Below are 27,541 nucleotides of genomic sequence, written 5' to 3'. Positions count from 1 at the left end.
GCTCAGACAGAGCCTAAATATCAGGTTGCACCTCTCAATGTTTTTCTCCTCTTTTTAAGCATATGTAGCTAGATTTCTTCTGTCCAGGCAGTTAATCAAAAAAACCAAAATAACACCATATATAATGAAAATATAAAAATGGTTAATATTTCAAGTGTTTGACATCATCTATCTGTGGAGAATGGTTGGAGAAATGGGAATCTAAGGTGCCATGTTAGAACCATGGGGTCAGCACCTCTGAAAGGAAGCATATAATTAAATATGGTTAACACTATACAGCTTGTATCTGAGGGACACCTTTGGAGCTCTGCAGTTCCCCTGGGGCTGTGGTAGGTTAAGAACTTGGCTCTGAGACACGTAAACCAGTGGCTAAATCCTGACCTTACCTCTAAGAGCCTCTCTGCGGTTCACTGCAAGACTGGGATAGGTCATCTGTGCAGGCATCATGACGATGACATGAGTTCACACACACAAAGGGCTGAGGACAGACTGTGCCACCCAGTCGGGGCTGGAAAATGCTAGCACCCAGGGTCAGGTCACTGTGATCACTACTGGATGGGACCACAGCTGAATGCACTGTGATAGAACTGTCCTATCTCTCTCCTGAGTCCTGAATCACACACACACACACACACACACACACACACACACACAGGGTGGGAAAAGGATTAGGTCCTTTATATGTTTTCTCAGTTATCAGAACTACAGATAAATACCACTCAAGAATCGCTGAAATAACAACCCCTGAAAACACTCAAAAGCTTCAGAGATACTACACCTAGGATGCAAACCTTATAGGGTAAGAGAGAAAACTCTGGTTTGGGAGGGGAGAGCTGCAATTTAAATTTAGCTCTCCTTTTGTTAGTGATAAAGAAAAACCCTCTAGGCAAATGCCTACCTATCTATATGTCCTTCTGGTTTTGCAATCCAAAGGCTTTCTGGGGGAAATAAGCTGAGAGCAGTGATGCTGGAACGTGGTTCAAAGATAAGTAATGCACCTGAGGTTCTGTTTTCCTCTGGATTTGGGATGGTCTAAGGGGAGATGGGGCTCTCCTCTCCAGTACGTGACGGCCCATAGTGGTGTCACCCTCATCTGGGCATGTCCACTTTGTTGCAGCTGCACGGGGTCATCTAAGCCTAGAGAAGTGCCTTTCCAGATTACAACACCTGGTTTTATCTCAGCAAACGCTGGCGAGAATGGACAGTGGTTTAAAAGGCTTCCTGCAAAGAAAAAGCTTCCAGGGCATATATATATATATATGTGTGTGTGTGTGTAACTCACAGCAGATCAAAGAGAACACAAATAAAGAAAGTGCAGGCGAACAACAAGAAAATGGCAGTGCCAACACCTTCGCTCCTCCTATCAGGATCTCCTTATCTGCGAAGTTACAAGGGGAAACCATTACCGACTGGACCAGGAGAGATCTGAGGCGGGAGTGAAAAAAATCAGAAAACTGCTAGAACTGTCTGACATATGGATTAATCCATCTACTGCTGACAAATGATGAGCCTAGCCTGAGAATATAGTACATTTTAAGAGCTAAACAAAACCATCACCATGAGATGGTTCAAAGTAATCATCTACAAACCTCAGACACTGAAAGTCACGGTGGTTCTTCACAACATCTCACTGAACTTAATGGGGTATGTTTAAAGCCTATATGAGGTTTCTTACCTGCATATAATATGTGTATATAATTCAAAAGTAATTTTCTATGTACAAGTATATATAATTCATGAACACATAAGTTCATATATATGATGTAGTCATACGTGCATATATGTATACAATTCAAAATGTACACATGAATTCATAACAAATTCACAGATAATTGATAAACACATTGTCACATACTAGGGGTGAGTCACCAAAAGTTGGACAGGTAAGAACAGCATGAGCAGAAAAGTGCATAAGCCACTGCTCTGCAGACTATGAAACTGAGCACTCCGACTCAGTATCCACAGGTACAAGAGACCACTACGGACATGGGACCATCACATGCACAGGCCCAGACACTACAATCCTGTTTATAAAACACACACCACACTGCTGACCCTGTGCTCTGGCAATTTACCTTATAAAAATGCCGTGCTAGGTGAACACTTTCTTCTCTGGCGCCCTGTTAAAAGAGAGTGAAGACATGAGGGAGGCAGTTCTCAGGGTAGCCGGTGAGTTGGGTAAATTACAAACTCTAAAAATCTGAGGGTACATAAGACAGATGCTGTGCTAATGTCCTTAATCTATAAAGTGGTTCTTAATGAGTGAGGGGGAGCTCAAAATAAAAATGGGCGAAAGATACAGCATTCAGTGCGATGCCATGACAAGCTGTTTGTACAAGGTTAAGTGGGGGAAACGTGTTATAAAATACAACCATGATGACTCTGGTTTTGTAAAAATAAAAACCCACTTATAAACGTGTGTGTATGAATGTGTGTATGTGTCTGGAAAGACAAACACCAAAGTGTCAACTACAGTGGTTACTTTTTACCTCTCTGTGCTTTCTAAAATTTTCTAAAGTAAAAAGGGAGAAAACAATAAAAGCTATTTAAAACTATGAATGCTGCCAACAGGCACATAAAAACATGCTCCATATCGCTAGTTATCAGGGAAATGCAAATAAAAACCACACTGAGATATCACCTCACAGCAGTCAGGATGGCCAGCATCAAAAAGACTAAGAACAACAAATGCTGGCGAGGATGCGGAGAAAGGGGAACCCTCCTACACTGCTGGGGGGAATGTTAGCTGGTTCAACCATTGTGGAAAGCAGTATGGAGGTTCCTCAAAAAACTAAAAATACCATTTGACCCAGGAATTCCACTCCTAGGAATTTACCCTAAGAATACAAGTTCTCAGATTCAAAAAGACAGATGCACCCCTATGTTTATCGCTGCACTATTCACAATAGCCAAGATATGGAAGCAACCTAAGTGTCCATCAGTAGATGAATGGATAAGGAAGATGTGATACATATACACAATGGAATACTATTCAGCCATAAGAAGAAAACAAATCCTACCATTTGCAACAACATGGATGGAGCTGGAGGACATTATGCTCAGTGAAAAAAACCACGTGGAAAAAGGCAAATACCAAATGATTTCCCTCATTTGTGGAGTATAACAACGAAGCAAAACCAAAGGAACAAAACAGCAGCAGACGCACAGACTCCAAGGAGGGACCAGCAGTTACCAGAGGGGAGGGGTGGGGGAGGGCGGGTGGGGAGGGAGGGAGAAGGGGACTGAGGGGCATTACAATTGGCACACATGGTGGGGGGGTCATGGGGAAGACAGTGTAGCACAGAGAAGGCAAATAGTGCCTCTGTGGCATCTTGCTACACTGATGGGCAGTGCCTGCAATGGGGGGTGGGGGGGACTCGATAATATGGGTGAATGTAGTAACCATGTTGTTTTTCATGTTAAACCTTCATAAGAGTGTATATAATAATACCTTATTAAAAAAATCTATGAATGCTGATATTAGCACAATTAACTATAAATAAATGTGTATATGTGCTTATATATGCATAAACTTTTGTAACCCAGAAACAAAAAAATTAAAAATCCTGGGGACAAAAACAGGACAAAGTAATTATGAGATAAATTACTAAAATTCAAGAATTAAGCAGGCTTATCAAGCCGATCTCAGTGGAAGGGAAGTCCCACGGGAACGGTGGATTGCATAGGGCAGGCATACGCTGCCAGGCCCGGCTGCTGCTTGCTGATGCCGTGGGCACCCAGCCCCGGCCAGCTGGGGCAGTGATCTGGGTCCAGCAGCTTCCTTCTGACCGCCCCCTCCTCTCCCCATGGCTCAGGCAGCAGGAGGGAAGGGGCCCTCACCTCCAGGCAGGCCAGGTGCACATCCTTTACGATGCAGCCCATGCTGGTCACAACTTGCTGCTTTAGGAGCAGGCAGCTCAGCTCCAGCGTCGCCAGTCGGATCTTCCCATCTGCAGAGCACAGTAGGGTCAGCCTCACACCACAGGGCGGAAGCCCTTAAACACAGTCTGTTGCCTTCCTGACTTTGAGATCAACGGGTAGCTGATCAGCCTGCCCACCACTCGATGCCCTTGACACCCAGTGGGGACACCGAGGGACTCCCATATGCCAAACCCCTTCCCAAGCAATTACAATGGAATGTTCTCATCAGAACTGCCCTCACCAAACACTCTTCTGCATTTCCATCACCCCTTTCCCATGCACTCACTCACACCCTGCAGGCCTTTGCAGACAATCTGCCTTGTAGTAAGGTTTCTCAACCTTGGCCCTGTTGACACTTTGGGCCAGATTAACCCTTTGTCATCAGGGGCCATCCTGAACACTGCAGGGTGTTTACCAGCATCCCTGGCCTCCGCTCACTAGACGCCAGTAGCAACCTCTCCCTCAGTCATGACAACCAAAAATGTCTCCGGAGACTGCCAAATGTCCCCTGGGGGTGCAAGGTTGCCCCCAGTTCAGACCCACTGTGCCAGGTCATTCCACCTACCATGTGTGGCCCTTGCTATGGCTGCAGGTCAGTGTTGGCTGAAACCTCAGAACCAGACTGAGAAGTGCCAAACACTGCATACATCTTGAATTGTCAAGATCTGCACCTTCCAACCTACCCTTCACTCACACTCTTAGCGTAGTTCATATTCAAATGGCCTGGAGCAACCCCAAGAGGAGGGCTGCAGGCGCTGGCACAACTGGCGCCAGCAATGGTGGGTATGGAAGGAGAAGAAACACAGGGTCTGGAACAAACACCACGGAGGGGAGGAGAGAGGTGGAGACCCAGAGATGAAGACATGGCTGGACAGGTGGTACTGGGGGCTAGGATACATATGTGTGGCAGAGGGTGTGGCTGCGGTCAAGAGCCCAGGGCTGTCAGGGCCAGGTGTGGGCCTGGTGGCTCTAACTCTGCTGCCCCTGTGAACAGCCATCATGCCTCAGGCACCTGGCTGGGCAGCGCTGTTCATGACCCTGATGAGTCTCTCAGCTAACAGATGGTTGTAGGTGGTCTTCTCGGCCACAGTAGGACCTGGGAGCTGGATTTGTTCTAGTTTTTCAGGATCCATGCCTGGAACAGACAAAGGGACAAGCCGTAAGCTGAGCCACCTTATCGAGAGTCCTCCTCCTCCCGAAGGCCCCTGAGAGCAGTGCTTCCCCAGCTGGCCACCCATGGTCCACCTTGGGGACCTCTGCCACAACTGGGCCCTGCCTGTGCTGTAACACACCTCAGAGTTTTCAGCAAATGGAACTTAAGGAAGTATATTAAAACGTAGCTTTTCTATCACTATTTCTAAGCGGGAAATCAGCACTGCTGCAATATTGACAGTCACTGAAAAAAAAAAAAAAAGGGAAAGAAAAGCCAAACAGTGTTTTCATATTTTAGCCAAAGACTTTTGACCGGTACTCGTTGCAGCCCGAGGCCTGCTTCGCCGTGTTATAAAGGGAGATTGGCAGGCACTTGCAAGGTGTGCCAGACATGCTAGCCCAGAACAGTGACGTGCTCTGCACATAATCATGGGGGCAGGAGAAAGAAGTCGCTTTTACACAGTGCTTCACAGCCTTCTCATGCCAGGTCTGCCTGTGCCTGATGCCACCCTGGTGGTAGACACGTTCCACAATGAGGGAACAGAGACCAAGCACCAAGGAAACTACAGTCACACCCAACAATCACACAGCAAACTCAGAGCAGGGCCCGCCACCCCACAAACAGAAAGGCGGCGGCTGGTGCGGCGCTGGGCGAGGGGGTGGCATTAGCCGGCTAGGCCGAACCTTATTCCAGGAAGGTGTGAATACAATGAAGCCCATGGAGCAGATCTATTTCTAGAAGGCAGAGGAATCATTTTTCCTCCAGTAAAAGCTAACAGCACTTAAAAGACAAAAGATAAGACAGGAGAAAGGGTTGGTGGGGGGACAAAGAGGGAGTGCCCCAAACCTATCTGGAAACCCAGTGTCACTCTTCCTACAGCAGAAGCTGGGGGCTGGCAGAGGCCAGGAGCTCCTCCACCAAGCCAGGTGTGGGACAAGAGGTGTTCCAAGTCCTTATCCTCCCATCTCACAGCTCTGGAAAAATATACTCACAAAAAAAAACATTTCACTTGATCTGAGCTTGGAGAGCTGCACCGACTGTTTGTGCTTGAAGCACGTCTTTTCCTGTTATTCTGCAAAAGGGGGGAAGGTGGCACTTCTCGGAATGCTTGAAATATGGCCCCTTGAGTACTCGATGACGCTTCATTTAGAACCTTGACAAAACAGTGGAGGATAGCACTGAAGAGCTGACTGTCTGGGGCCTAAGTAACGCTTGCACACACACACTGACGTAATAAACCATGACAATATATCTTGCCTTATTGAATTCCTTCCGGCTCTGACCCAGAGGCTAAGCCATGCCAAGGAGATGAAATAGGTGAGGGGCGGCCTGAGGACCTGAACTGGGTAGTTGTCTCTCATGCCCCCATCAAAGTGGCTTCATCAAAAATATCTGATTGCAAGGAAAACTTAATTTGTAGATTCAATATCCCACTTTGATATTAAATGTCTAACCCCCAAACAACCTGGTTTATTAAATGGCAAGAAAAACGTCAGCTGAGTCTTTCTGGATTTTTTTTTTCCCCAGAGATGTCCACACTATCCTAACATCTCTGTCCTTTCATTTCTGGCCCTTTGGGAACTGTCAGTCAGTGGTACTGGGGAAAAAATGGCTCCTTGGCCTGCCTGGCGCATCACCCAACTTGATGACCTGACCGCCTGTCACTCCATCTCAGAGACCACAGCAGAAGGCAGCCCAGCTGCCGGCTCCAGTGCGAGCATGGCGGTGGCCAGCAGAACCAGGGAGAGAGACAGACTTGGGCTACTACTTGAATTTCCATGGCAAGCTCCATTATATCTTTTTTCTATTATAGCCCTTCACACCCTTGGAATTTGTCAAAAATGAGGAAATTGGTGGCAGAATCTTCTCTCAACAGGAAGAAAAACACTTGAAGTTCATCCTGACCTTCCTCCACTGGGGGCTCTGCTCTCTGAAAGGAAGGGACTCCTAAGGGACCGAAACACTTCAAGAATCTCCTAGGACCAGATTCTAGTGCAATCACTTCCTTTGGAGAGGAAGTTAAGGCTGGCTCAGGGGATGAGCTGCTCCGGCTGGATTCTGAAGGATGAGCGGGAATCTGCCTTGAGCCACACAGGGGGGGCCAGGACTTGTCAGGCCAAGGGGACTGCAGGGAGTGTGGCAGAGGGAGGGTGGGCTGGGGGCCACTGGAAGGAAGTGTGGAGGCAGACGCTGTGGGGAAGGGACAGACCAGGCCTGCACACCAGGATCCCTGGGGGGCAGCTAGCGGAGGTGACCTGGTTGTGCTCTGGCGCTGGAGTGGCCTCCACTCCCTGGGCCACTCAAAGTGATCTGTTTGCTTCTGGCTCTTTCCCCAGACTTGGCATTGTTGGCAACGCATTATGTGTGAAGTGGGTTTTACCACCAGCCGTGGGGAGACGGAGAGCAGCGTCGATTCCACATAATACATGATAAAACTTTATAAAAAACCCCTGTGAACATCTCTGTTCTTCCCCAAGACTTCCTCCTGGGCCAGGTGCCTCATTTCCTCCCTTCTCTCTCTTTCTTCCCAGCCATGGCTTCTAAAACCCCCTCTGATACTCTGAATTATCTTGCCAAGGCCTGTGCAGCAACTCAAAAGCTCCAGACATTCTTCTGGGTTTAAACGAAATGGCAGCTGACAGCTGGATGTGAGCAAGGTCAGGGTCACAATAGGACAAGGCTACGCACGTGAAAGGGAGAACAGCACACAAGGGCATGGACACACACAGGTTTCCAGTCACTGAAGGGCAGTTTTGTTGCAAACCCAATGGAGTTTCTCTGCTTGCCATTTCCCTCTGACTGAAAGAAACACTGTGCATAATATATTGTCCTATTTGCTTCAATCTTTAAATGCCGAGCAACAGACAAATTCCACAGAAACCCAGATGCACTTCAGAAGGCCTGGGAAGACACTCTAGCACATCCAGACCCCAGCGGACCACACACTTCCTTGCTCCTTTCTCACCGAGGTCAGGCCGGCCCCTCAAATGAGTCAGAAGGGGTCTCCCCTCTCCATGCTCCCACCCCAAGGCCATGTGGTTGAGGCAGGGCCGGGGTACAACTCCAAACTATTCAAAGAATCCAAAATAGAAGGGAAGGGGGTAGCTCTGCAATGTCGGTGTTACTAAGTACAGCAATTAAGCTTCCCCTCTAAGTTCTGGTTTCTGGGTTCTTCCTCTGTAGCTGTGACCCCCGTTCAGGATGGGGGTGATAAAGACTCCAACCACAGCTAAATAAAAAGACAGACAAACCTGGATAAAGAGACTACTATAGTGCCAGGTAAATAATGGTCAAAAACTTTTTTCCTTTTGATTACGCAGGGTCTCCTATAGCTTTGGGAAACTACAGACCAACTCATCTGAAAGCTAACCAGATGTTACGCGGATCTCCAGTGTACTTCCGGTTTTGATTATGTGTCAGCCAAGCTCCACAATGACGTTTTGCCCGCTGTCTGCATGGCAAAAGCATTTCTCCTATTACCTTTCAACCTCTCCCACACTGCTTATCCATGTTCCAGTAACTTCTCAGCAAAACAAAACAAAGAGCCCAAGATTCCTCTTAGATAAACAATGACAAATGGAGGGGGCAGGAGTGCAAGGGTGGTGGGAGGAGTGGGGAACCTTTAAGAAGACAAAAGCTGCAAACCTCACCCGCCTCTCTTGGGCCAGTGCTCTGCAGACTTGACAAAGGAGAGGAGGAGGCTGCACTTTCTATTACTGATATAAACCAGAATTCATTATGTGGCCCAACTGAATCACAACGAGAGCCGTCCTCCAACCAGTCAACCCTTTCCACTGTGGGATATTCATTTCGGGGCAGCATCTAATCTATTATGATTTACTGGAAGGCCTGAGCTAACATTTGGTTTTTATTAACATTGCTTTTATGTTAAAACTGTCTTATGAAAAATCTATCAGAAAGAGACCATTTCATTAGGGGCTGTGCTTGGAGGGTATGAATCTGGAAAAGAGGCTGAAGGTTAAGGGCAGCTACCACCTTGTGGTACCTACATTCTGACCAACAACCCCGACTGAATGCAGACCCTGGGCCCACAGGCCGGGACTGAAGCATACCCCAGGGGGCAGCTCCCCACTAGGCAGTTTCCCCATGGGGTCCCCCAGGCGCCTGGGCCTCGGGATGCCACACTTGGGCTCTCCAGCTTCCTCTCCAGACCTGCTCCGTGCCCCATGCTCACTGTTCTGGAAATAGCACCATGAGCCATACAGTGGCAGGAGTCAGGGACCTGGCCATCACCCAGACTCCACCCTTGGTGACCCTCCCATCCATGTCAAGCAGAACTGTCCCCCCACCAGCCCTGCTCCTTGTCTCCCCATCTTAGTAAATATTGCCCAAGCATCCCTTTCCCACAACCCCCACATCCAATCCATCAGTTCATCGGGGTTCTGTCTCTAAAATACATCGTAAAACCTTCCAGTTTTCTCCCCTCTACAACTAACATGCTCGTTCAGCCCACACTATCCCTTGCCTGGACTGCTGCAGTGGTCTCCTAACAAGCCTCCCAGCTTCGCCTCTTACAGCTCACTCCCCTACCCCCATTAGCCTACTTTCCATCCAGTAGGCAGAGTGTTCTTTCAAAAATTTCCACCTGGTCACGTCACTCTTCTACTTAGAAATCTAGGGGCTTCCCACTGCTCTTGAAATAAAATCTAAATTTATTTTATTGGCCTTCAAGACCCTTTGTGATCTGGTTCCTGCCCACCTGGTCAGCCTTACCTTGGCCTGCTTTCTGCCCCTCTAACCTGTAAGCTCATTCCCACCTCAGGGCCTTTGCACATGCTGTTCCCTTTGCTGGAGCACTCTTGCCCTGGATCTTGGCAGAGCTGACTCCTGTGCACTCTTTCAGCCTCCGTTTGTTGTTCGTTCCTCAGAGAAGCCTCCCTGGACTGCCCTCGGTAGAACCCTGCACCACCATCTCCAGTCTACTCTATCACTCCAGTCACAACTTATCTCCGCGTTCACTTGTTCACTTGAACAAGATGCATTAGACTTGTTCCAGCATTTTCTCCAACAGTGCAGTGCATGTAGCGAGTGCTCAGCAGGTGCAATGATGTCTATAGATGAGAAAGGCTTTCAGTTTCACCTTCTCAACACTTGCCCACACCTGCCCACATGGCTCCATCCAGCCCATCTTCCAGCTGAGCTACTGTGGATCCATTCCAACAGACATGGAGAGGTCAGGGCAGCTCCTGGCTGAGCCGGCCTTCAAGCAGTCTCATGCCACTCATAGGATGCAGCTCATAGCTGCTGACTGCCTGCTCCCTATAAATGGCACCACTGTGCCCACCGTGGGCACACTGCCTACCTGAGGAATGGATGGTGAGCCTACAGATGTGTCAGTGATTCTTCTATCCCCTTTTGCCCTGCCCTCTGCCAGTTATCCTTTCAAACTTTGGCCCAGGTGTCCTCGGGAAGTCTGTCCTGACTGCCGCAGGCAGGTCCATGCTCCCCACCAGGCACGTCAGTCTTCTACTTAAAAATCTAGGGGTTCCCACTGCTCTTGGGAAACCGTGCAGCTGTCTCCTTATGGATCTTTTCCACTAGACCGAGGCTGTCTTGGCAATGGCTTGGCCAGCCTGGAGTTTGCAGCCCTCACACCGAGCACGCTGCCTGGCATGCAGCCAGTGGCCCACATGCATTTGTTGAATAACTAAGTGAGTAAATTCATCATGGTCTACATGGTATTTTGGAACGAAAGGAGATTTCAGACAAAACAGGAACTTTCAGTCACAAGAAGGCAAACACACATACGCCACATTGATTACACAAGGCTTTCCTGCTTGAACAACCTTCAGAGCGTCCCACAGCCTCAGAACACAGTCCAAGCTCCTTACCACCGGGACGTGCCCCCGCTCACCTGTCATGCTGCCTCTACCTCCCACTGCTCTTGCCTGGCCCCGTCTGGGGCAGCCACACTCACCTCTGTGGAAATATGTTTGGTTCACCACTGTATTCTCCATGTGGGTCACACTGCCTGGCATCTAAGAAGCGCTTTAGAAATATTTGTTAGGTGGGGGAATGAATAAAAAATTAATGATTAGCAATAGCAAGAAATGGAAGAACGAATTACATTCTCTTGAAGCTACAGTTCCACTCTTCTAGGAGGAGATCCCTAAGATGGAAAGGTAGGTCAAGGCAGGACCTTGGCGGTGGTGGTGGGGTCTCTCAGACCACAGTACCACGCTGTGATATGCAAACCACCCCTTCCCCATCCCCAGCACAGGCTGGGGCTCCGAGAAGGAAGCCCGCCAAGAAAGCCAGCCAATTGCAAGACGAAGAGTTCACCCATGTGCCCCCTGGCCCTCCGAAGCCTGGCATGTCCACTCTCCAGACAGCCCGTCCCCTGCTGAGGCCCTGAGCACACTACCAGGAAGAATGCCGCCTAGGGAATGCCACATAGCTGAGGGGCAATCAAAGAGCAAACCAGTCGAGTGCTGACCAGGTGCCAGGTGCTAAGAGGGCTACTACTGCAGGGGCCATCGGGAGAGACATGGTCTCTGTCTTTAGAGGCCAGGAAGTTCAGAGTAGGAGAAAATATGGAGAGAAGTATAAAAAAGTGCCAGAGAAGTTCATGGAAATTACAAAATGTCTGCTCTTCAAAATCCATTGTTAAGCAAATGAAAAGACAAGCCACAGACTAGAAGGAAATCTTCGCAAAACTCATCTGATAAAGGGCTTGTACCCAGGACATATAAAGAACTCTCAAAACTCCACAATAACGAGCAAAGGATTCGAGAGGATATACAACTGAAGAAGGTATGTGGATAATACATGGAGCACATCAAAAAATATTTGCTATCATTAGTCATCAGGAAATGCAAATTAAAATCACAACAAGATGCCACAACATACCTATTAAATGGGCCATTTAAAAGGTGGCTACACCAAGTATTGGCAAGGATGTGAAGACACCAGCGCTCTCGGACACTGGTGGTGGGATATAAACTACACAGCCACTTGGGAAAATGGTTTGGCAGTTTTCTTAAAATCCAACTTACACCTATGATATGATGGAGCCATCCCATCCCTCAGTATTTACCCAAGAGAAAAGGAACATGTCTATAAAAGACTTGTACATAAACGTCCACAGTAGCTTTATTTACAATGGCCAAAATCCGGAATGACCGACATGCCCACTAGCAGATGAATGGATAAACAAACCGCAGTACATTCATTCACACAGTGAAACATCACTCACCAGTAAGAAGAAATGAGCTACTGATACTCAACGACATGGATGAATCTTAAAATAATTATGCAGACTGAAAGAAGCCATACAGTAAAGGAGTACACATTGCATGATTTTATTTATATAAAATTCTAGAAAATGCAAACTAATGTTCAAGTGCAGTGCTGCGTAGGGAGAGGGTGGAAGGGGTAACAGGCAGGGGATGGATACACACGCTGTCATTTTATTGCTGTGGTGGTTTCGAGGGTATATATATATTTGGGTTAAAACTTTTCAAATTGTACACTTGAAATAGATGCTATTCATTGTATATCAACTATGCCTCAAAAAAATTTTTTAAGTGCCATATTTTCCAGACAAGGCAGACTGGATTTACGCTGATTCATGTGACTAGAAAACCAGGCAGAGTGTATGAAATAATGGTTCTGAGACCTTGCCGAGGACAACTGGCAGCCAGGAGAGGGGCCCTGAGGCATGAGAACAGAGGTGGGGGGCCCACTAACTATTCCAGCTCGCTACGGGGAAAGAATTTCCAGGTGTCAGCGCGGAGAAAGAAAACCTGAACAACATCCTCGGCCGCTCTCACGGGAGAAGAGAAGAAGACGATCGGTAACAGAAACGTAGCTGGGAATTCCACAGATGGAATAGACAAGAGTGAGTCAGAAGGGAAATTATAAGATATTTTAAACAGGAAAAAATAAAACCGCATGTATCAAAACTTACTGCATGCAACTAAAGCGGCGCTTAGAGGGAAATCTGCAGCATTAAACTTTAGTTTTAGAAAAGAAGGGAGTTTAAAAATCGATGACTGGTCCGGGGAGGGTTATGACCGGAAAAGAAGAGCACGAAGCATGTTTTGTCGATGGGACTGACGTGCCCTGATTAGGGCGGCGTTCAAACAGATCCACACATGGGCTGAAATTCACAGAACTACACACGAAAAGAGTTAACTTTATTTACTGTATATTAATTTAAAAAGTAAAATAAAATTAATTGCTTTAAAGAAAAGCGAGGATCTAAGCTTCCATCTTAAGAAACTGCAAAAAGCATTGCATCTGAAGTAAGCGGCTGAAGGTTGCAAAGAAAGATATTGACAAACTACAGATCAGAAAAACAGAAACAAACAAAAAACAGAAAAATCAATGAAACCAAGAGAAAAGTTCTTTGAGAGAGTCAATAGAATTAATACAGAATAGATAAATCCCTAGCCAGACTGATCTGGAAAAAATAAATGAAGACCTAAATTATCAATACTATGAATTAGAAAGGGGACATCTCTTACAGACCGTACAGATATTAAAAGTATAATAAAGGAATATAATGAACAAGGTTACACCAGTAAATTTGACAATTTAGATCAAGCTACAAAAGCTCACTCCATAAGAAAGAGAGAAGCTTCGACAGCCCTGCAGCCACTGAAAAGCGACTAATTAAAGACCTTCCCTCGAAGAAGGCTCCAGGTACAGATGTCTTTACTTGTGAATTCTACCAAACAGCTAAGGAAGAAATAATACCAGTTGTACAGAAACACCTCCAGAAAATTCAGGAGAAGGGGACACTTCCCAATTCATTCCATAAGATGAGCGCAACTCTGAGAGGAAACAAAACAAGGGAACCACCAGAAGACCGCAGACCAGTATCACCCATGAATGTAAAGGCAAAGATCCTTAGCAAAACTTTATCAAACCAAATCCAGCAGTGTATAAAAGGTACCTGCCACTCGAGGTGGTACTAACCCAGAGACTGTCACCTGAAGGGATCAGAGAAAACTTTCTGGAGAAGGTGACTTCTGAGCAGTCCCTTGACAGGCAAGCCAAATTTCAACAGGTGATGATGTTGGGGGAACAGAAAATGGCAGGAAGAAACACAAATGTATACAAAAAATGTGGCAGACCAGCCAGGAACAGGTAGGCATTCTGTTACCAAATGGGGTGGCTACGAGGCTTCCAAGGAAGCTCCATTCTTTGGGAACAGTCCTAGACGCAGGGCTGAGCCTCCCGGGGCCAAGTCTGTGCTCTGTGACCTGGGTCCACGCTCCCCCAAAGCCCCAGTCATAAGGGACTGTTCCAGAGTCACGCGCACCATCACACTGGAAAAATCAAACCTCTTGCCCAAGAATTTAGAACCTGTTTGGAGACAAGACTCCTAGCCTGGGATTTGCTGGGGCCAAATCACAACCTACCTTGAGGGAAGCCCCTTGAAGCTAGTTAGTGCCCGTCCTTCCTTCTGCTTTTCAGCAGCTTCTGGATCCTGTGAGCTGCCTCAGGGGCCTTCCTATAGACTTTCCCTTTCAGTTAAGTTAATGAGAGGTGTTGACTGCGACCAAACTTTAAAGAGCTCAGAGAGTACCAGGGCAGCAGCCACAGCTTCTCTCTCTGAGAGTTCTGACACTATTAAAAATCTAAACCCCTGGGCCAGAGCCAAGGGTCTGTGAAGGGAAGACAGAACAGTGAGATCAAGGTGGAATGGTGGATGCAATCTAGATATTCAAAGTGAGGTTTGAGGGTGAGAATTTAAGGGTAAGAAGAAGGCACTAAAAGTTTCTGAACAGGGGAAGGGCATGGCCAGGCACAGTCTTGCAGAGGACCACCTGGCAGAGCTGCAGAGGAGCAGCTGCAGAATGGCAGTATGTTTGGCCCTTCAGGAGGCTGCAATGAGGGCCTCTGGAATGATGTGCCCAGATCTCTCTTGCTCTCATGCCTTTGGTTCTCACCTCTAGCACCTACTTTAAAGCCAGGCCCTGAGGTGCACTCAGCAAAATTCTGCTGATCTGATAGGCTAAGAGGGAGAACTAACCAAACCTGATGACTAAATGCTGGGATCAAAGGAGAGAAGGAACTAAAGGTCATGGCAGTTTCAAGCTTGGCTGGCAATTTCAACTGAGCCAGAAATGGCAGGAAGTGTGACAAGGTCAGGGCATATTCATGGGGGCTGAGTGTGGTGTAGATGGACTGTTTCAAGGTGTTCCTGAAACACCTAGGTAGAAGTCTCCTGCATGCAACCAGCAGGAGTTCAGACTACATAGCTGCAATGACAAAAAGGTCACAGCGGTCAGGGTCCTGGGAAGTGGCGAACAACCGCAGGTGGAGTGGGGCAGCCTCATGGAGTTCTGTTTACTCGCAGTGAGTGAGGGCTCCTGTGCTCCGGACAGCAGGCCAGGAGCTGGAGGTGAGGGCAGAAGCTATGAGAGTGAACGAGATGCTGGAAGGTAGTACCAGCCGAGCAGTAACAGCTCTCTTAGAAGTCAGGGTGGGTCTACAGGCTTGCACGAGAGCACAGTGACTTACACAGGAGAAGAGCAATCATGATCAGTCCTGTCTACAGCAAGAGAAGCCAGGAAATGGTCTCAGTGCCATTCAGTAAGGGGGTGACAGAATAAATGATGGCACAGACACGCAATTGGAAGGAACAAGGCAGTTCTGTAGGTATGTGAAGTGATGTGCTAGTGCATGATGATGCCAGAAAAACAAAGCAGGGCACAGCCAGTGAGGGATACCTCCCTTTGTGCTTATGGGGGCAGTCGTAGACGTAGGTGTCCTTACAGGAGGAGCACACAGCAGCAGCTGTTCCCAGCGAGGAAGTGAATGAATGAGTCCTGATCGAATCTGCTGGCCCCATGGGAGTCTGATCCTGACCACCCAGCCTCAACAGGGGAAGCCAGAGAACCACACCTTTCTTCAGAAAGGAAACCTGTTTCCACACAATCCACCCAGAGTCTATTTTAGCTCTGCACCCAAAACAAGAACATTGAGTTATTATAAATAGCAAAACCTTGGTGACAAAGTGACTGATTTCAGTTCTGATGTTAGGAAAGAGGTGGGACACCAAGTCAGTTGTGAAGCAAGGGGTCAAAAGAAAACCACAGGGCGAACACAGTCATATTGGTGTCAACACTTACACCTTTCCCACCCCCCGCAGTGCCTGAGTAACCAACTCCTGTGGCTTCAGTCTGTAGAAAAGCACCTGAGAGATTCCGAGAAGGCTGAGGAGAAACTGGGAATCTGCCAAACCAGAAAGGATGTTCCCTGAGGAAAGCTGCTTTCCTTTTTACCTCCACACAGCAGAGGGCAGGCGGTTTTTGCCAGGAAGGCAGGTGAGTTCGGCCAGCTTACCTTTGTTATGAGACATGGCATATAGGAGGCAGAGCACGAAGAGAGCATGGTAATCATCATCTGGGCTGTCCAGGGCATGGTATACCATGTCCAGGAAGGGTCTGGAAAAGAGGAGGGGCACACGTGAGCCTCCCAGTATACACCTCTCCTCTCACCTGCACATGGGGTGCCCACTGCCTCTGCCAGCTCTGCCATGAGCACCTGGCAAGTCTAATGTGGGCCCAGTCCAGCACCAGGCATTGGGGGCACAAAGAAGAGACAGCCTGTGCCCTGGGAAGCTGCTATCTCCAGGGGAAACTGACTGAGGAACAAAGCAGCGACCCACTCAACAGTATTCACCAGCTGATCCGGACACTGGTCCCTGCTGGCCCCTGCTCTTGGGGCACTCCAGTGCTGCTGGGGAGAAAGAACAGGAAGCACACATCATCACTTCAGAGAGTGACAGGAGAGGGACGAAACCAGCAATGTGACGATCAGTACCAGACAAGGCGCCAACAGGTGTGAACTTCCGGGTGGGAGCACTGGACCTAGACTGCCTGGGTTCAAATTCTGATTCTGCCTCTACTTAGTTGCAAGCCCTTAGGTGAGTTACCTAAAACCTCTCCCTTTCCTTATCTGTAAGATGGAGGTTAAGCCATCGTGACTGCGAAGATCCAAGTGAAATGACTCCACAAAGGCATTTGACACAGGACTAGGCACACAGCAGAAAGTGCTCAGAGGTGGGAGATGGAACTGGGTTTCTATTTTCAGTATTCCAAAGACCCTTCTCCATGATCTCACCCTGGCGGGTCCTGGCCCAGCAACTTCTTGGACAGACTTTCCTTGACTGGTATGAATCAATAGGGGCACTCTCACCTCAGATGCTTTGTGGGTGAGATCTGGAGAGTGGCTGCAAATATCACAAGCCACACACCCCAAATGCTGCTCTTCCACGTGAAGGACTTGGCCTGGGAAGACTCTTCAACATAAGGATAATGGAATATGCACGGATCTGGCCCACAGACAGGAGGCTCTGGTCCTGTGACCATCTGTGGCTGCCCCTCTGGATGCCAGGTTGAAGCCAAGAGAGCAGAGAGCCTCAGCAAGTGACCAAGGGCATGCTTTACCCCTGGAAGTACACACAGCTGCTGTCAACGCCAGTTGTCCAGGGCAGGTGGAATGGTGTGGCAGAGAAACCAAAAGCATTCACTTCATAGCCTTGTATATGCTTTTTGAATTTTGAACTCCATGAATGTACCGTCAGTTCAAAATAATATATTGAAAAATATAAAAGAGAAGTAGTGAAAATGTTCTTGTCATAACATTTCAAAGGAAGAACCTAACGGGGACAATTACATTTGGGCTGGGTTCCTCTGCAGCCCCAAATCCTTCCCACCCCAGGATGGGCATCAACTTTCAGCTTTGTGCATAGTTTTGCCATGTGTGGACTGGCTTTTTGTGAGCTCCCAGGTGACACCACTTCCAAACTTAAGAGTGGGATAAAGTACAAAACATTTCCTAATGAACTAGCTGCTTGGAATTTGGATTGCATTTTCAATTGAGACTAACACAAGTAACTAACTGCCCAGTCACAGAGGGAGGGCTGGGTAGATGTACCATCTTTTAGGAGATGAATTATTATGAAGTCATTAGCATTCTGTTTACTGTGAGTACAATAACGTTAAAGAGATGCTTGGGGTTTGATATTAGATAGAAAAAAAGAATAAAAAAATGACAGGGTATGGCACGAGCTATTGGGGGTAAAGGGGGCAGAATCCCCACAAACCTGGCATTGAAAAATGACTAGCAAGAAATAACCAAAATGTTAGTAATAGCTGCATATGAATGCTGGCATCATGGAGACTTAGTTTTCCACTTCTTTATACTTTCCAAGGTTTTTTTTTTACATTTCCTGAATGTGTATTACTTTTATAACTCTTTTAAAGTTTTTCTTTTAAGAGGAGAGAAAATATTCTGAATGGTTTTTAGTTTCTCAGGCATGTATTTAACTCTGAATGCAGACACAGCCCAGAATGTACAGGGGATAAAAGGATGGTTCCACTTAGTACTATGCTAAATGTCAAGATCCAATCCATGTCACAGAGAACACGCTGCGCCCCTCCCACACCTTCAGGGCCCTCCTCCCTGTTCAGTGCTGGAAACTGGGGGGGCAGAAGTCCATGGGAGTGTTTCTGACAACCAACAACTCAGTACCTTTACAAAGGAGAGGGCAACTCTCCACCTGGGCCAGCCTCCCTCAGCACTCAAAGGTTCCCAGGCCCATAGCCTGGCGTGTGGCCCTACTCAGAGTACCAGGATCAGCTTCCATTATAAAACACATGGTAGAAGATGCCAGTTAAAGTTAACAGAAGTTGAGACAATCTCAACGAACTTTGAGGAAACCCCCCTTCACTAAAATTCAGAGGGAAAGAAAAAGTCTCAACCCCAACATTCAAACATAAGATTTTGGTCTATTCACCCTTTTTTTTTTTTTTGACAACACATGGGTATTTTCTTCCTTTAGCAAAGCTACAGTATTACGTTCCTATGCAAAATACATGCTGTTTCCATTTATTAGATCCTAAGAAACAAAACACACCATGACAATATTCACTGAGAAGCAGCAGCTAACATTCTATTAAACAGATGCACCTCATTTGTTTAAGCAACCCCCTGACTACAAGGAATTTGCAGTTTTTCCAATTATTCACAATTAAGTAATACCATGCCAAGTACCTAAAGGTTTAGAATGATTTCCTTAACTCCCAGATTTTCAGGAGTTACATTTTTTGCTGCCAAGCACAACCAAAAATATCTTTGTGAGTTACAACAACTGACAGCCCGCACTGCGGGCCAGTGTTTTTTACTTAACCCAAACTAAAAATGGCCTCCTTGTGCATCTGATAAAAATTAAGCCTGTCTGTTAGATAACTGAAACATTTGCCAAGCAAAGAGATAAACAAAATGTGGAGGAAAAAAGTAGTGTGCTTCAACTATCTACTTCAAGTTTGATTAATAAATAGGATGGGGTGTGTGTATTTCAGCCACCCCACCCTGAGAGTTCAGGCGGCAAATGCCTTGTAGGCTGACAGAGAAACAACGCTGTTGTGCATTTAGTAACACAAAGTAGAGATAGGAAGTTATTGTAGGTGTCTGTGCAGGGGGGCCACCTGATAAGGAAATAATGCTGAAATGAAGAAGCCCTCCTAGCAGTTTACTGCACATTTTGGGGGCCAATCTTTCCCTCAATCCCATTCTTGAAGGGGTGGTGCTACAGCGAGGTTCCAGGAAATGGAGGTCTAAGAGGATATTGCTTCAGCAGGTCATAGCTGAAATGAATAATCAGGCAAAAAGTCCAAGGTGGATGACAGCATTAAATCATGCTAGCTGAGCCAGGAGGGCAGGCACAGTGGACACTGGTGTGCGAAGCAGCGGATGAATGACACAGGGAGATCCGAACGCTGTTCCCACAAGATCCGTGCTGGCAGCAGCAGAGCATTGCCAAGAGCAGCCAGGACAAGGCTGCAAGGTGGCCCACATCCCTGAGGATGGGGCCCAGCCCCAAAGTGCTTGCGGGGCGGTGGCGACATGTCTCTGCATTCTCTTTCCAAGGGGTAAGCACTACAGTGTTGAGCGTCAGCTCTGTCCCTGTGCCTCTGGAAGAGAGCAGTGCCTCTGATGGCCAGGGGCTGGAGAAGCAGGGAGAGGCAGGAAGCAGGATGGCTTGGCTGAGAGGCAGAAGAGGCCATTTGGGTGGCGGCAAGAGGCTGTAAGTTATCCTCAGTGGGCACCTTGGCCAAGGCACCCTCTCTCACTGCTGAGCCCACCTCCTCATCCCATCATCCCAGGGACTGAGCAGCAGCCCCACCCACGGGCTGGCTGGGGGCAGCCCCTCCTGCAGCACGCCCGCGCCCACAGCAGGGCTGGGGCCCCAGGTGGCTACCTGCTCCACTGCACGCTCTCCAAGCACGTGGCGGCAGCGCTCTTCTCCTCGTCCGTGGTGTTCTGCTCCCGCACGGACACGCCGGCCGCCAGCTCTGGAAGCTTGCTGCGTTCCATGATCACCATCTCTATCTCTGGAAGCAAATACACAGAGATGGGATGAGCCTGGACAGCTGTTCAGATGTAGGTTTACAGACATACCCATGTTTGAGACGCAGCCCTGATAAACCGCTACCAAAACAAGAAAGCATTCAACAGCTGTGGCAGGAGCACCAGCAACAGGCTGCAGGAGAAACAAGACCCAGGGCAGGACCTCTCTTTCCTTTCGTCTTGGCCATGCCAAGAAACATGGCCCTGATTTCGGCAAGAAAGCTCAAACTGCAATAATTTATTTTAGGACTTTTTAAAAGATATTTATTTTACTTAATGGATGCCACACTTCCTTCCCAATAGAGTTCAGACAGAGAGAAGAAATATGTGGTTAATAAAACATAAATCAAATTCACAATAAAAAAATATTCTGAAACCGTTCACACTTAGAAAAGGCTTTGACATGCCTGAAGCCTTCTGTTTTCCTCTCCACTTACAATTTCTGGAAGGCAGAGAGAGGTTAGCGACCTTGCTTTATTTTTCCCCAATTACATAAGGGCAACTTATAGCAACTGACCTACACACGCTGCACATTTAAATTTTTCAGAAAAAGGTATGAATCCATGAAAGAAAACATCTTGAATTAGAGATGGATGGTTGTGCTGTAAGGTGCCCCTATTGCAGAGTTCTTTGATGCCTGAGTGTAGACCTTCAAGTACTTAGTTCTCGGCACCCAGAGTTGAGGTAATCCCCTTCATCCCTGGTAGGTGGGATGAGGAGCACCCCTGGGCTCTGACTCGGCCTCTGCCATCCTTCATCTTCCCCACCTGGGCCTCCCCCTTTGGCTTCTGCTTCATTTCTTGATCCCCAGTTTGTCCTCAACACAGACCCAGTGATCTGAAGTGGAAATCAGCTCGTGTCATCTTTCTGTTCAACACTCCGCACTGCCTTGCCACCCCACTCAGGATGAAATCCAAATGCCTCCACTGGTGTCAGGGCCTTGCACGGCCTGGCTGCCGTCCACCTCTGGCCTCACCACCTGGCTCTCTCCACCCAATGTCCTTCCAGAGTGCTGAGCTTCTCTCTTGCTTCTCTTTGATCAGCCCAAGCTGACCGGCCCCAGGATCTCTGCGCGGCTGCTTCCTCTGCCTGGGATGCTCTCAGCCCAGGTTTGCCCTGCCCAGCATGACTCAGCCTCATCACTCAGGGCTCTGCTCAGGTGTCATGACTGTGGAGACATCCTTCTCAGACACCCTCTCCACCTGCTTTTCCTCTGCCTCCTTGAATCACTCGCTGAACACACATCTGGATTTCCTTAGTGTTTCCCTAACGCCCTCTTTCTGCCCCAGGATCCCATCCGGATACCATGCTGCACCGGGTCATCCTGCCTTCTTAGGCTCCTCTGGGCTCTCACAGTTTCTCAAACTTTCCTTGCTTGTGATGACCTTACAGTCTGAGGAGAACTGGTCAGGTATTCTGTTGAATGTCCCTCAATATGGATTTGTCTGATGTTCTCCTGATTGTTAGACTGGAGCTGTGTGTTCCTGGGAGGAAGGCCACTTGGGGAGGCGCCTTTCCCATCCCATCATGCCCAGGGTACAGCTCTACACAACTCAGGGCTGCTGCTGTCAACCCACATCAGGTTGGCCAGGTGAGTGTTGGTCAGGATTCCCCACTGGATGGTTACTTTGCCACCTCCTTTCATTCCACACTCTTTGGAAGCGAGTCATTAAGTGCAGCCCACACTTCTGGAGTGGGGAGTTATGTTCTATCTCTTGGAGCCGGGGAGTAGCTACACAAATCATTTGCAATATTCTCCCCTCCTGCCTTATCTTGACTTTACTTTATACATTTATAACTACCTGGATTTTCTATTTCCTATTTCTTGGTTGCTTGTTTCCTGCCTGCCTTCCCCCACTAGAATGTGGGCTTCACAATCTAGCTGCCTTACCTGTGTTGTTATCCACTGGAACTCCAGCATCTAGCCCAGGGCCTGGCACACAGCGATTGTTCAATAAATAGCTCTGGAATGGATGAATGGACGACCGCCCTAGCCCAGTGTGGGAAGTTTTAGTGGCAGGCAGGGCCAGCAATGATGCATGGCAGCTGCAATACATAGTGGGGTGGTCCACATCCCCACCCAGGCTGTGATCCACGTGTGCAGTGTTCTCAGGGGAGACATCACATCCCCACTGCCCTTCTGGCAGTGACTGCACTTGCAACTGTCCTCTGGCATAGAGGAGGGCTCCCCCCTCCTCATGTCCACATGTCCTGGACCTCAGGGGGCCCTGCTCTCCCCAGCCCTCCCCTTCCCTTCCGGTGTGGTCTGGAGTTGGAGGCCACAGATCAGAGTCTCCCACAGGGCCATCTGCCATTACACAGGTGGGGGCTGACATGTGATTTTTTAGGTGGTATGTGGACAAAAGTTTTGTTTGCATAGTTTTGTATTCATTTTAACATGCATTAGAAGAAAATTCCAACTGTACAGGAAACCTGTTCTTCGGTGGATATTGCTGCTTAGGATGAAGCTACATTTGTGAGTCTAGTCAGAGAGCACGGAGTACACAGCAGTCTGGGCAGCACACAGGCCCTCAGGAACGGGAGGTGGCACAGACTGCGGGCCGTGAGCCGTAGCTCTCCTGTCCTCAACTTCCACCTTAACCACCTCCTCAGGTGCCTCCCAATGACCCCCACCTCTCCACAGCAGGGGGGCAGACATCTGAGTGGGCATGTGAGATGATGCACTGGGCAGTACCTCTTTTATTTGTAATTATTCTCATCTTTTATTAAAAATCTATTTTGTGTGTTTTATGAGGTCCATAAGAGCACAGTAATACAAATACGTACAATTTTTAATGGATGTACATCTATTTGGGAAATGCATGCCTAAATTGCATATTTGCTTGTGTCTACTGACGGGCAGTGCTATCAAAGACGTCTGGAGACTAGCATCAAGACTAGGGTGTCAGTCTCTTGCTTTGCTGTGAAAGCTGCAGGCTCCCATTCCTCCCAGCCTGGCTCACGCAGCAGGCTCAGCTCCAAGGACCTCCAAGGTCACGGGGCCAAGCCCTAGCGCCTCTGCCCGGATGGTAAGCCTGCTGAGGTGGTTTTCTCTTTTTAATCTCCCTGGACACTATCAGGATTCTGGAGCAGAGAAGAGGTTAAAGATAATCCAGCCTTGCACTCATCAAACTTTGTTAAGCGGTAGAATATTAACTTTGGCAATTTCCCTGGCACACTGCCACAGGAAGCAGATGAGGGAGCCACTCCAGGTCATGGGTGGGTGGTGCCCGAACGCCCCTAAATGCTGGTTCCCTCACACACCCCACAGAAGCCCCTAGAGCTCCTTTCTGGACTTCTGGAGTTTCATACAAATTTCCTGAAAACCACTGGTTTGATACTGAATACTGTACATGAGGAAACAGAAACCCAAAAGTACAGTGACTCAATACAGCCACAAAAAAGTAGCAGCAAAAGCCAGCACCGCACCCTCCCTGCCTCCCACGGCAGGTCCTGCTGCAGGAGGAGGCCCCCAGAGCCTCTTTCTGTGTCACCCTAGATCTCCCACTGCACCCCTCCCGCCATACTCCCCCCTCATCCAGCCAGCATAGTTGTGGAATGAGGTGCTCCACTTAGATTCTAACTCTCTAAACAACTGTAGAACATTCTTCCAATGCCAAGACAGTTTCTCCCTCATTCTTTTTAACAATTTTATCCAACAACTCTTAAAAGTAATGATTCTTACCTACAGTCTGCTAACTCCCTGATGTGGGCATGAGAGGGGTGGGCAATAGGTTTTTGGGGAGAGGGTCCCCCCAGATTCTCAGTGCTCTAAAATGGATTAAACAGCCATCTTTTAAAGAAGATGTCAAAGAGGATTGGACCCTTCCTTTCTTGGTGATTCAGGGTCAAAGTAAACCCCTCTTTATACCACACCAGAATGTCTGCACAGCCCTCTGGACCCCAGTCCCACACCTCCCTGCTGACATGAAAGCATGCCTGCCTGTGTAGCCTAGCTCCCCTCCCCTGGGGGAAAGCATCTTGCTGCTGCCACCAGGGAAAGCAGATAAGTGGGCTTGTGTGGACACAGATTTCAGCTGATGGTCACTGAGGCCAGGATTCAGGCTCTGGTGATGAATTCCCAGGGGGCTCCATCTAAACCTCAGTTATTATACGAGACCCACACCAACCAGGTTGCCATCTTGAATTTTGAAGGGATTACAGCAATAAGCCAGCCCAGTGTTGCTCAAATTTCAGGCATTTCCCTGCCTTTACAATTTCTGCCACGTCTGTGTATTGCTGTACTGTTTGTTATTTACTTAATCATTTAATGTGAACTATCTTTTTTTTTTTACTTAAATTTTTGAAGAAAACATTAAACCACTTACCAGACCTTTCAATAGCACAATCCCACTTGCAGGAATTTATCTGGGATATATACCCTCACCAATATGAAAATGCCCACATACAAGGGTGTTCACAGCAGTACTACTTGTAATTGCAGAATACTGGAAACTACCTAAATGTCCAAGCATAAAGATTGATCGGCCACTATGGAATGCACACACACTGCAGCTCTGCAAAGGAATGCGGAAGGTCACTGTAAACTGATAGGGAGTGATTGCTGGAGATACCGCTGAGTGAAGAGGGCAAAGAGCATGCAGAGCATGCCACCCTGTGTCCAAGAAGGCACACACAGATCTGCTTCTTTTTACAGAAAAAAACACAGCAAGGATACTCCGGAAAACAACCAATAGGCTGGGGAGTGGGATGGAAGGAACTCGGGAGGAGGCACACTTCTTTGAACACACCTTTACACATGGTATTAAGTTTGCTAATATCCCATATATTTCAAAAAAGAAACTAAATCAGTAAGAATGAGAAAGGAGAATCCTAAACTAGAAAAAAGTGTACTTTCTGAAATACATGTTTCAAATGAATGCCATATCTACCTATTTTTTTTTTTTGCGAACAATCCTGAACTCTGTTTTATTAAATAATAAATAATTCTGAAAGCTTTTATAGATGTATTATGGGATTGAGCAAATAAACGTGTCAATGTTGTTGGGAGCCATGGCTTTTGCTGTGGAAGAAGAGACACACAAATCTGGAATGGGGGAAGGCAAGAAAGAATCTTCTGGGAATCCATCAGAAATGGAGGCACTGGTATGAATTTACGATTTCTAATATCATTTTATATATATATATAAAATGCCTGATATATGCAAAGGTATGCACAACTAACTGTGTATTTGTTATATACACATACATGTATTCCCTACCTCTGTCCATTCAAAGGGCCAGAAAGAAAGCTGCCTGAGTAGCAGTGAGTACCTCTAGCACCCAGATCTCGGCCTCAATACCAACACCTACTGAAAGGAACCAGGGCTTTTCACAGAAATGGCTAATCCCTGGGATGGGCATTAGATTTCTTATCCTACTCCCAGGATAGGTAGGAGATGAAATGGGATACTTTGTAATAGCAGAAAGTATAAGGACTTCTTGAAAAAAAGGATGAGGGCTTATCACAAGGACACAGCAGCCAGCTCAAAAGGTTCCCAATGGCCAAATCTGGGACAATTTCAGCATCAAATTAATTAAGTACAGTAACGAAATATGAGCCACTACAAAACTGGAATCCGTGAGTCCATGCCAAGAATTGATAAATAAACAAATGAGAGAAGGGAGGGATCTAGCTTACAGTGGAATGCCGAGGGCTGCCTTTGAAACACAGAGAGAGTGCTGACGTTGGAAAATCAACATTTTGCCACCTCATAAATAAAGACTGGATCTGGTAAGAGTTTAATGAATGCCAAATCTAAGGGGGAATTTTAATGAGGCACAGGATATCTGCACAGGGGATATCTCGAAGTGTCTCCCCATGGGATCACTAAATACTGCACACAAAAGAAAAAATAACTATATAGTGGAGAAACTGGGCAATACCTTAAGCAGGTAACCAAAATTAATATCGCCCGTGTGCCTCCAGATGGGGTAAGATACCCCATGAAGGACAAGACATCGCTTGGGCTATATTCCAGCCAAGGACACAGAACCTCCACCAAATCACAGAGCAACACCAAAGACAGAATGAGGACCATCTTACTAAAATAAAGGAGGGAGAGGTTTTGTATTCTTCAAGAACGTCAATATTGTAAAAGAGAAAGAAAAGCTGGGGGCTAAAGAGACTTGGCAGTCAGAGGCACTTCCTGGCCTAAGACTGGATTTTGTACTGGAGGGAGAAATGTACTGTGAAGGACATTATGAAGCCAAAAATACACTGGAACTTGGACGGCAGAAAACGATTACGAAGTTGATTAAGTGGATTGTGGTCACACCCTATTCTTAGCAAACGCATGCCGAAGAATTTAGGAGGGAAGGGGCATGATGGATGTAACTTATCCAGAAAGCAGAGTGTGTGTGAGAGTGTGAGTGAGTGGTGTGTGCAGAGACAGAGAAAACACAAATAAGAAAGCAAACGGGGTAAAACATGTCAAATGGGAACTGGGTAAAAGGTAAACATGTTCTTTGTACTATTTTTCCAACTTCTTATAAACTAGAAGTCATTTTCAAATAAAAAGTTTTTAATTACTACTGTAAGCCTACAACCACTATAAACAGAAAGCAACTGTGAAAAGATATATGATGAAATGAACAAAAGGGTGCTGAGGCCTGTTGCGTGCACTGAGAAGGCAGGTGGGAGAGTGGGAGCGATGCGGCCCCAGACAGGAGGCTCACCTGGAGCTAAGCACTCAGTAAGAATCCTCCCTGCCACCTTTAAGGCCCACTCTGGCCCGTCTAAAACCCTCTCCATATCCCACAGCTGAGCAGTGCTGACCCTGCCTAATCACTGCAGTTTATGGAAGGGGAAACTGAGGCACAGAGGGGCTAGGAGATGGGCCTGATCCCAGCTGCCGTGGGCCCCTCTCCCAGCACACGCTGTCGGCTGCTGTGGAAACGAGTGTCTCTGCACTAATAGTTCCTGTAGACCAGGTGCTGTGCTCAGAACCGTGAAGGTCTAACCCCAGCCTGCGGAATTCGACCCTCTTACGCAAGCAGAGTACCAAGGGTCTAGGAGTCGAGGAACATGCTTGTGAGGCGGTGAAGTCGGGCACAGGAACGCAAATCTACAACTCC

The 27,541-nt window shown here is 47.5% G+C and overlaps 1 protein-coding gene across 7 annotated transcripts in view; it reads right to left on the bottom strand.

Moving 5' to 3' along the window:
* The window catches only part of CLEC16A (C-type lectin domain containing 16A), a 197,255-nt gene that overhangs the window by 110,981 nt on the left and 58,733 nt on the right, over window positions 1-27,541 (bottom strand). For 6 of the 7 annotated variants that reach the window (XM_073214758.1, XM_073214759.1, XM_073214757.1 and 3 more), the window contains 5 exons: window positions 20,316-20,448; window positions 16,394-16,494; window positions 4,934-5,056; window positions 3,841-3,950; window positions 2,076-2,120 (listed from right to left, as the gene is read on the bottom strand). In XM_073214758.1, the coding sequence (XP_073070859.1) occupies window positions 2,076-2,120; window positions 3,841-3,950; window positions 4,934-5,056; window positions 16,394-16,494; window positions 20,316-20,448 (512 nt within the window). The remainder of the gene's footprint in view (window positions 1-2,075; window positions 2,121-3,840; window positions 3,951-4,933; window positions 5,057-16,393; window positions 16,495-20,315; window positions 20,449-27,541) is intronic. The other variant, XM_073214755.1, reaches the window with a different exon arrangement.

Source organism: Manis javanica, chromosome 10 (assembly GCF_040802235.1).
Source record: "Manis javanica isolate MJ-LG chromosome 10, MJ_LKY, whole genome shotgun sequence".
NCBI classification, from domain to species: Eukaryota; Metazoa; Chordata; class Mammalia; order Pholidota; family Manidae; genus Manis; species Manis javanica.
Note: the sequence above shows the minus strand (reverse complement) of the source record. Positions and strands in the feature narration are given on the sequence as shown.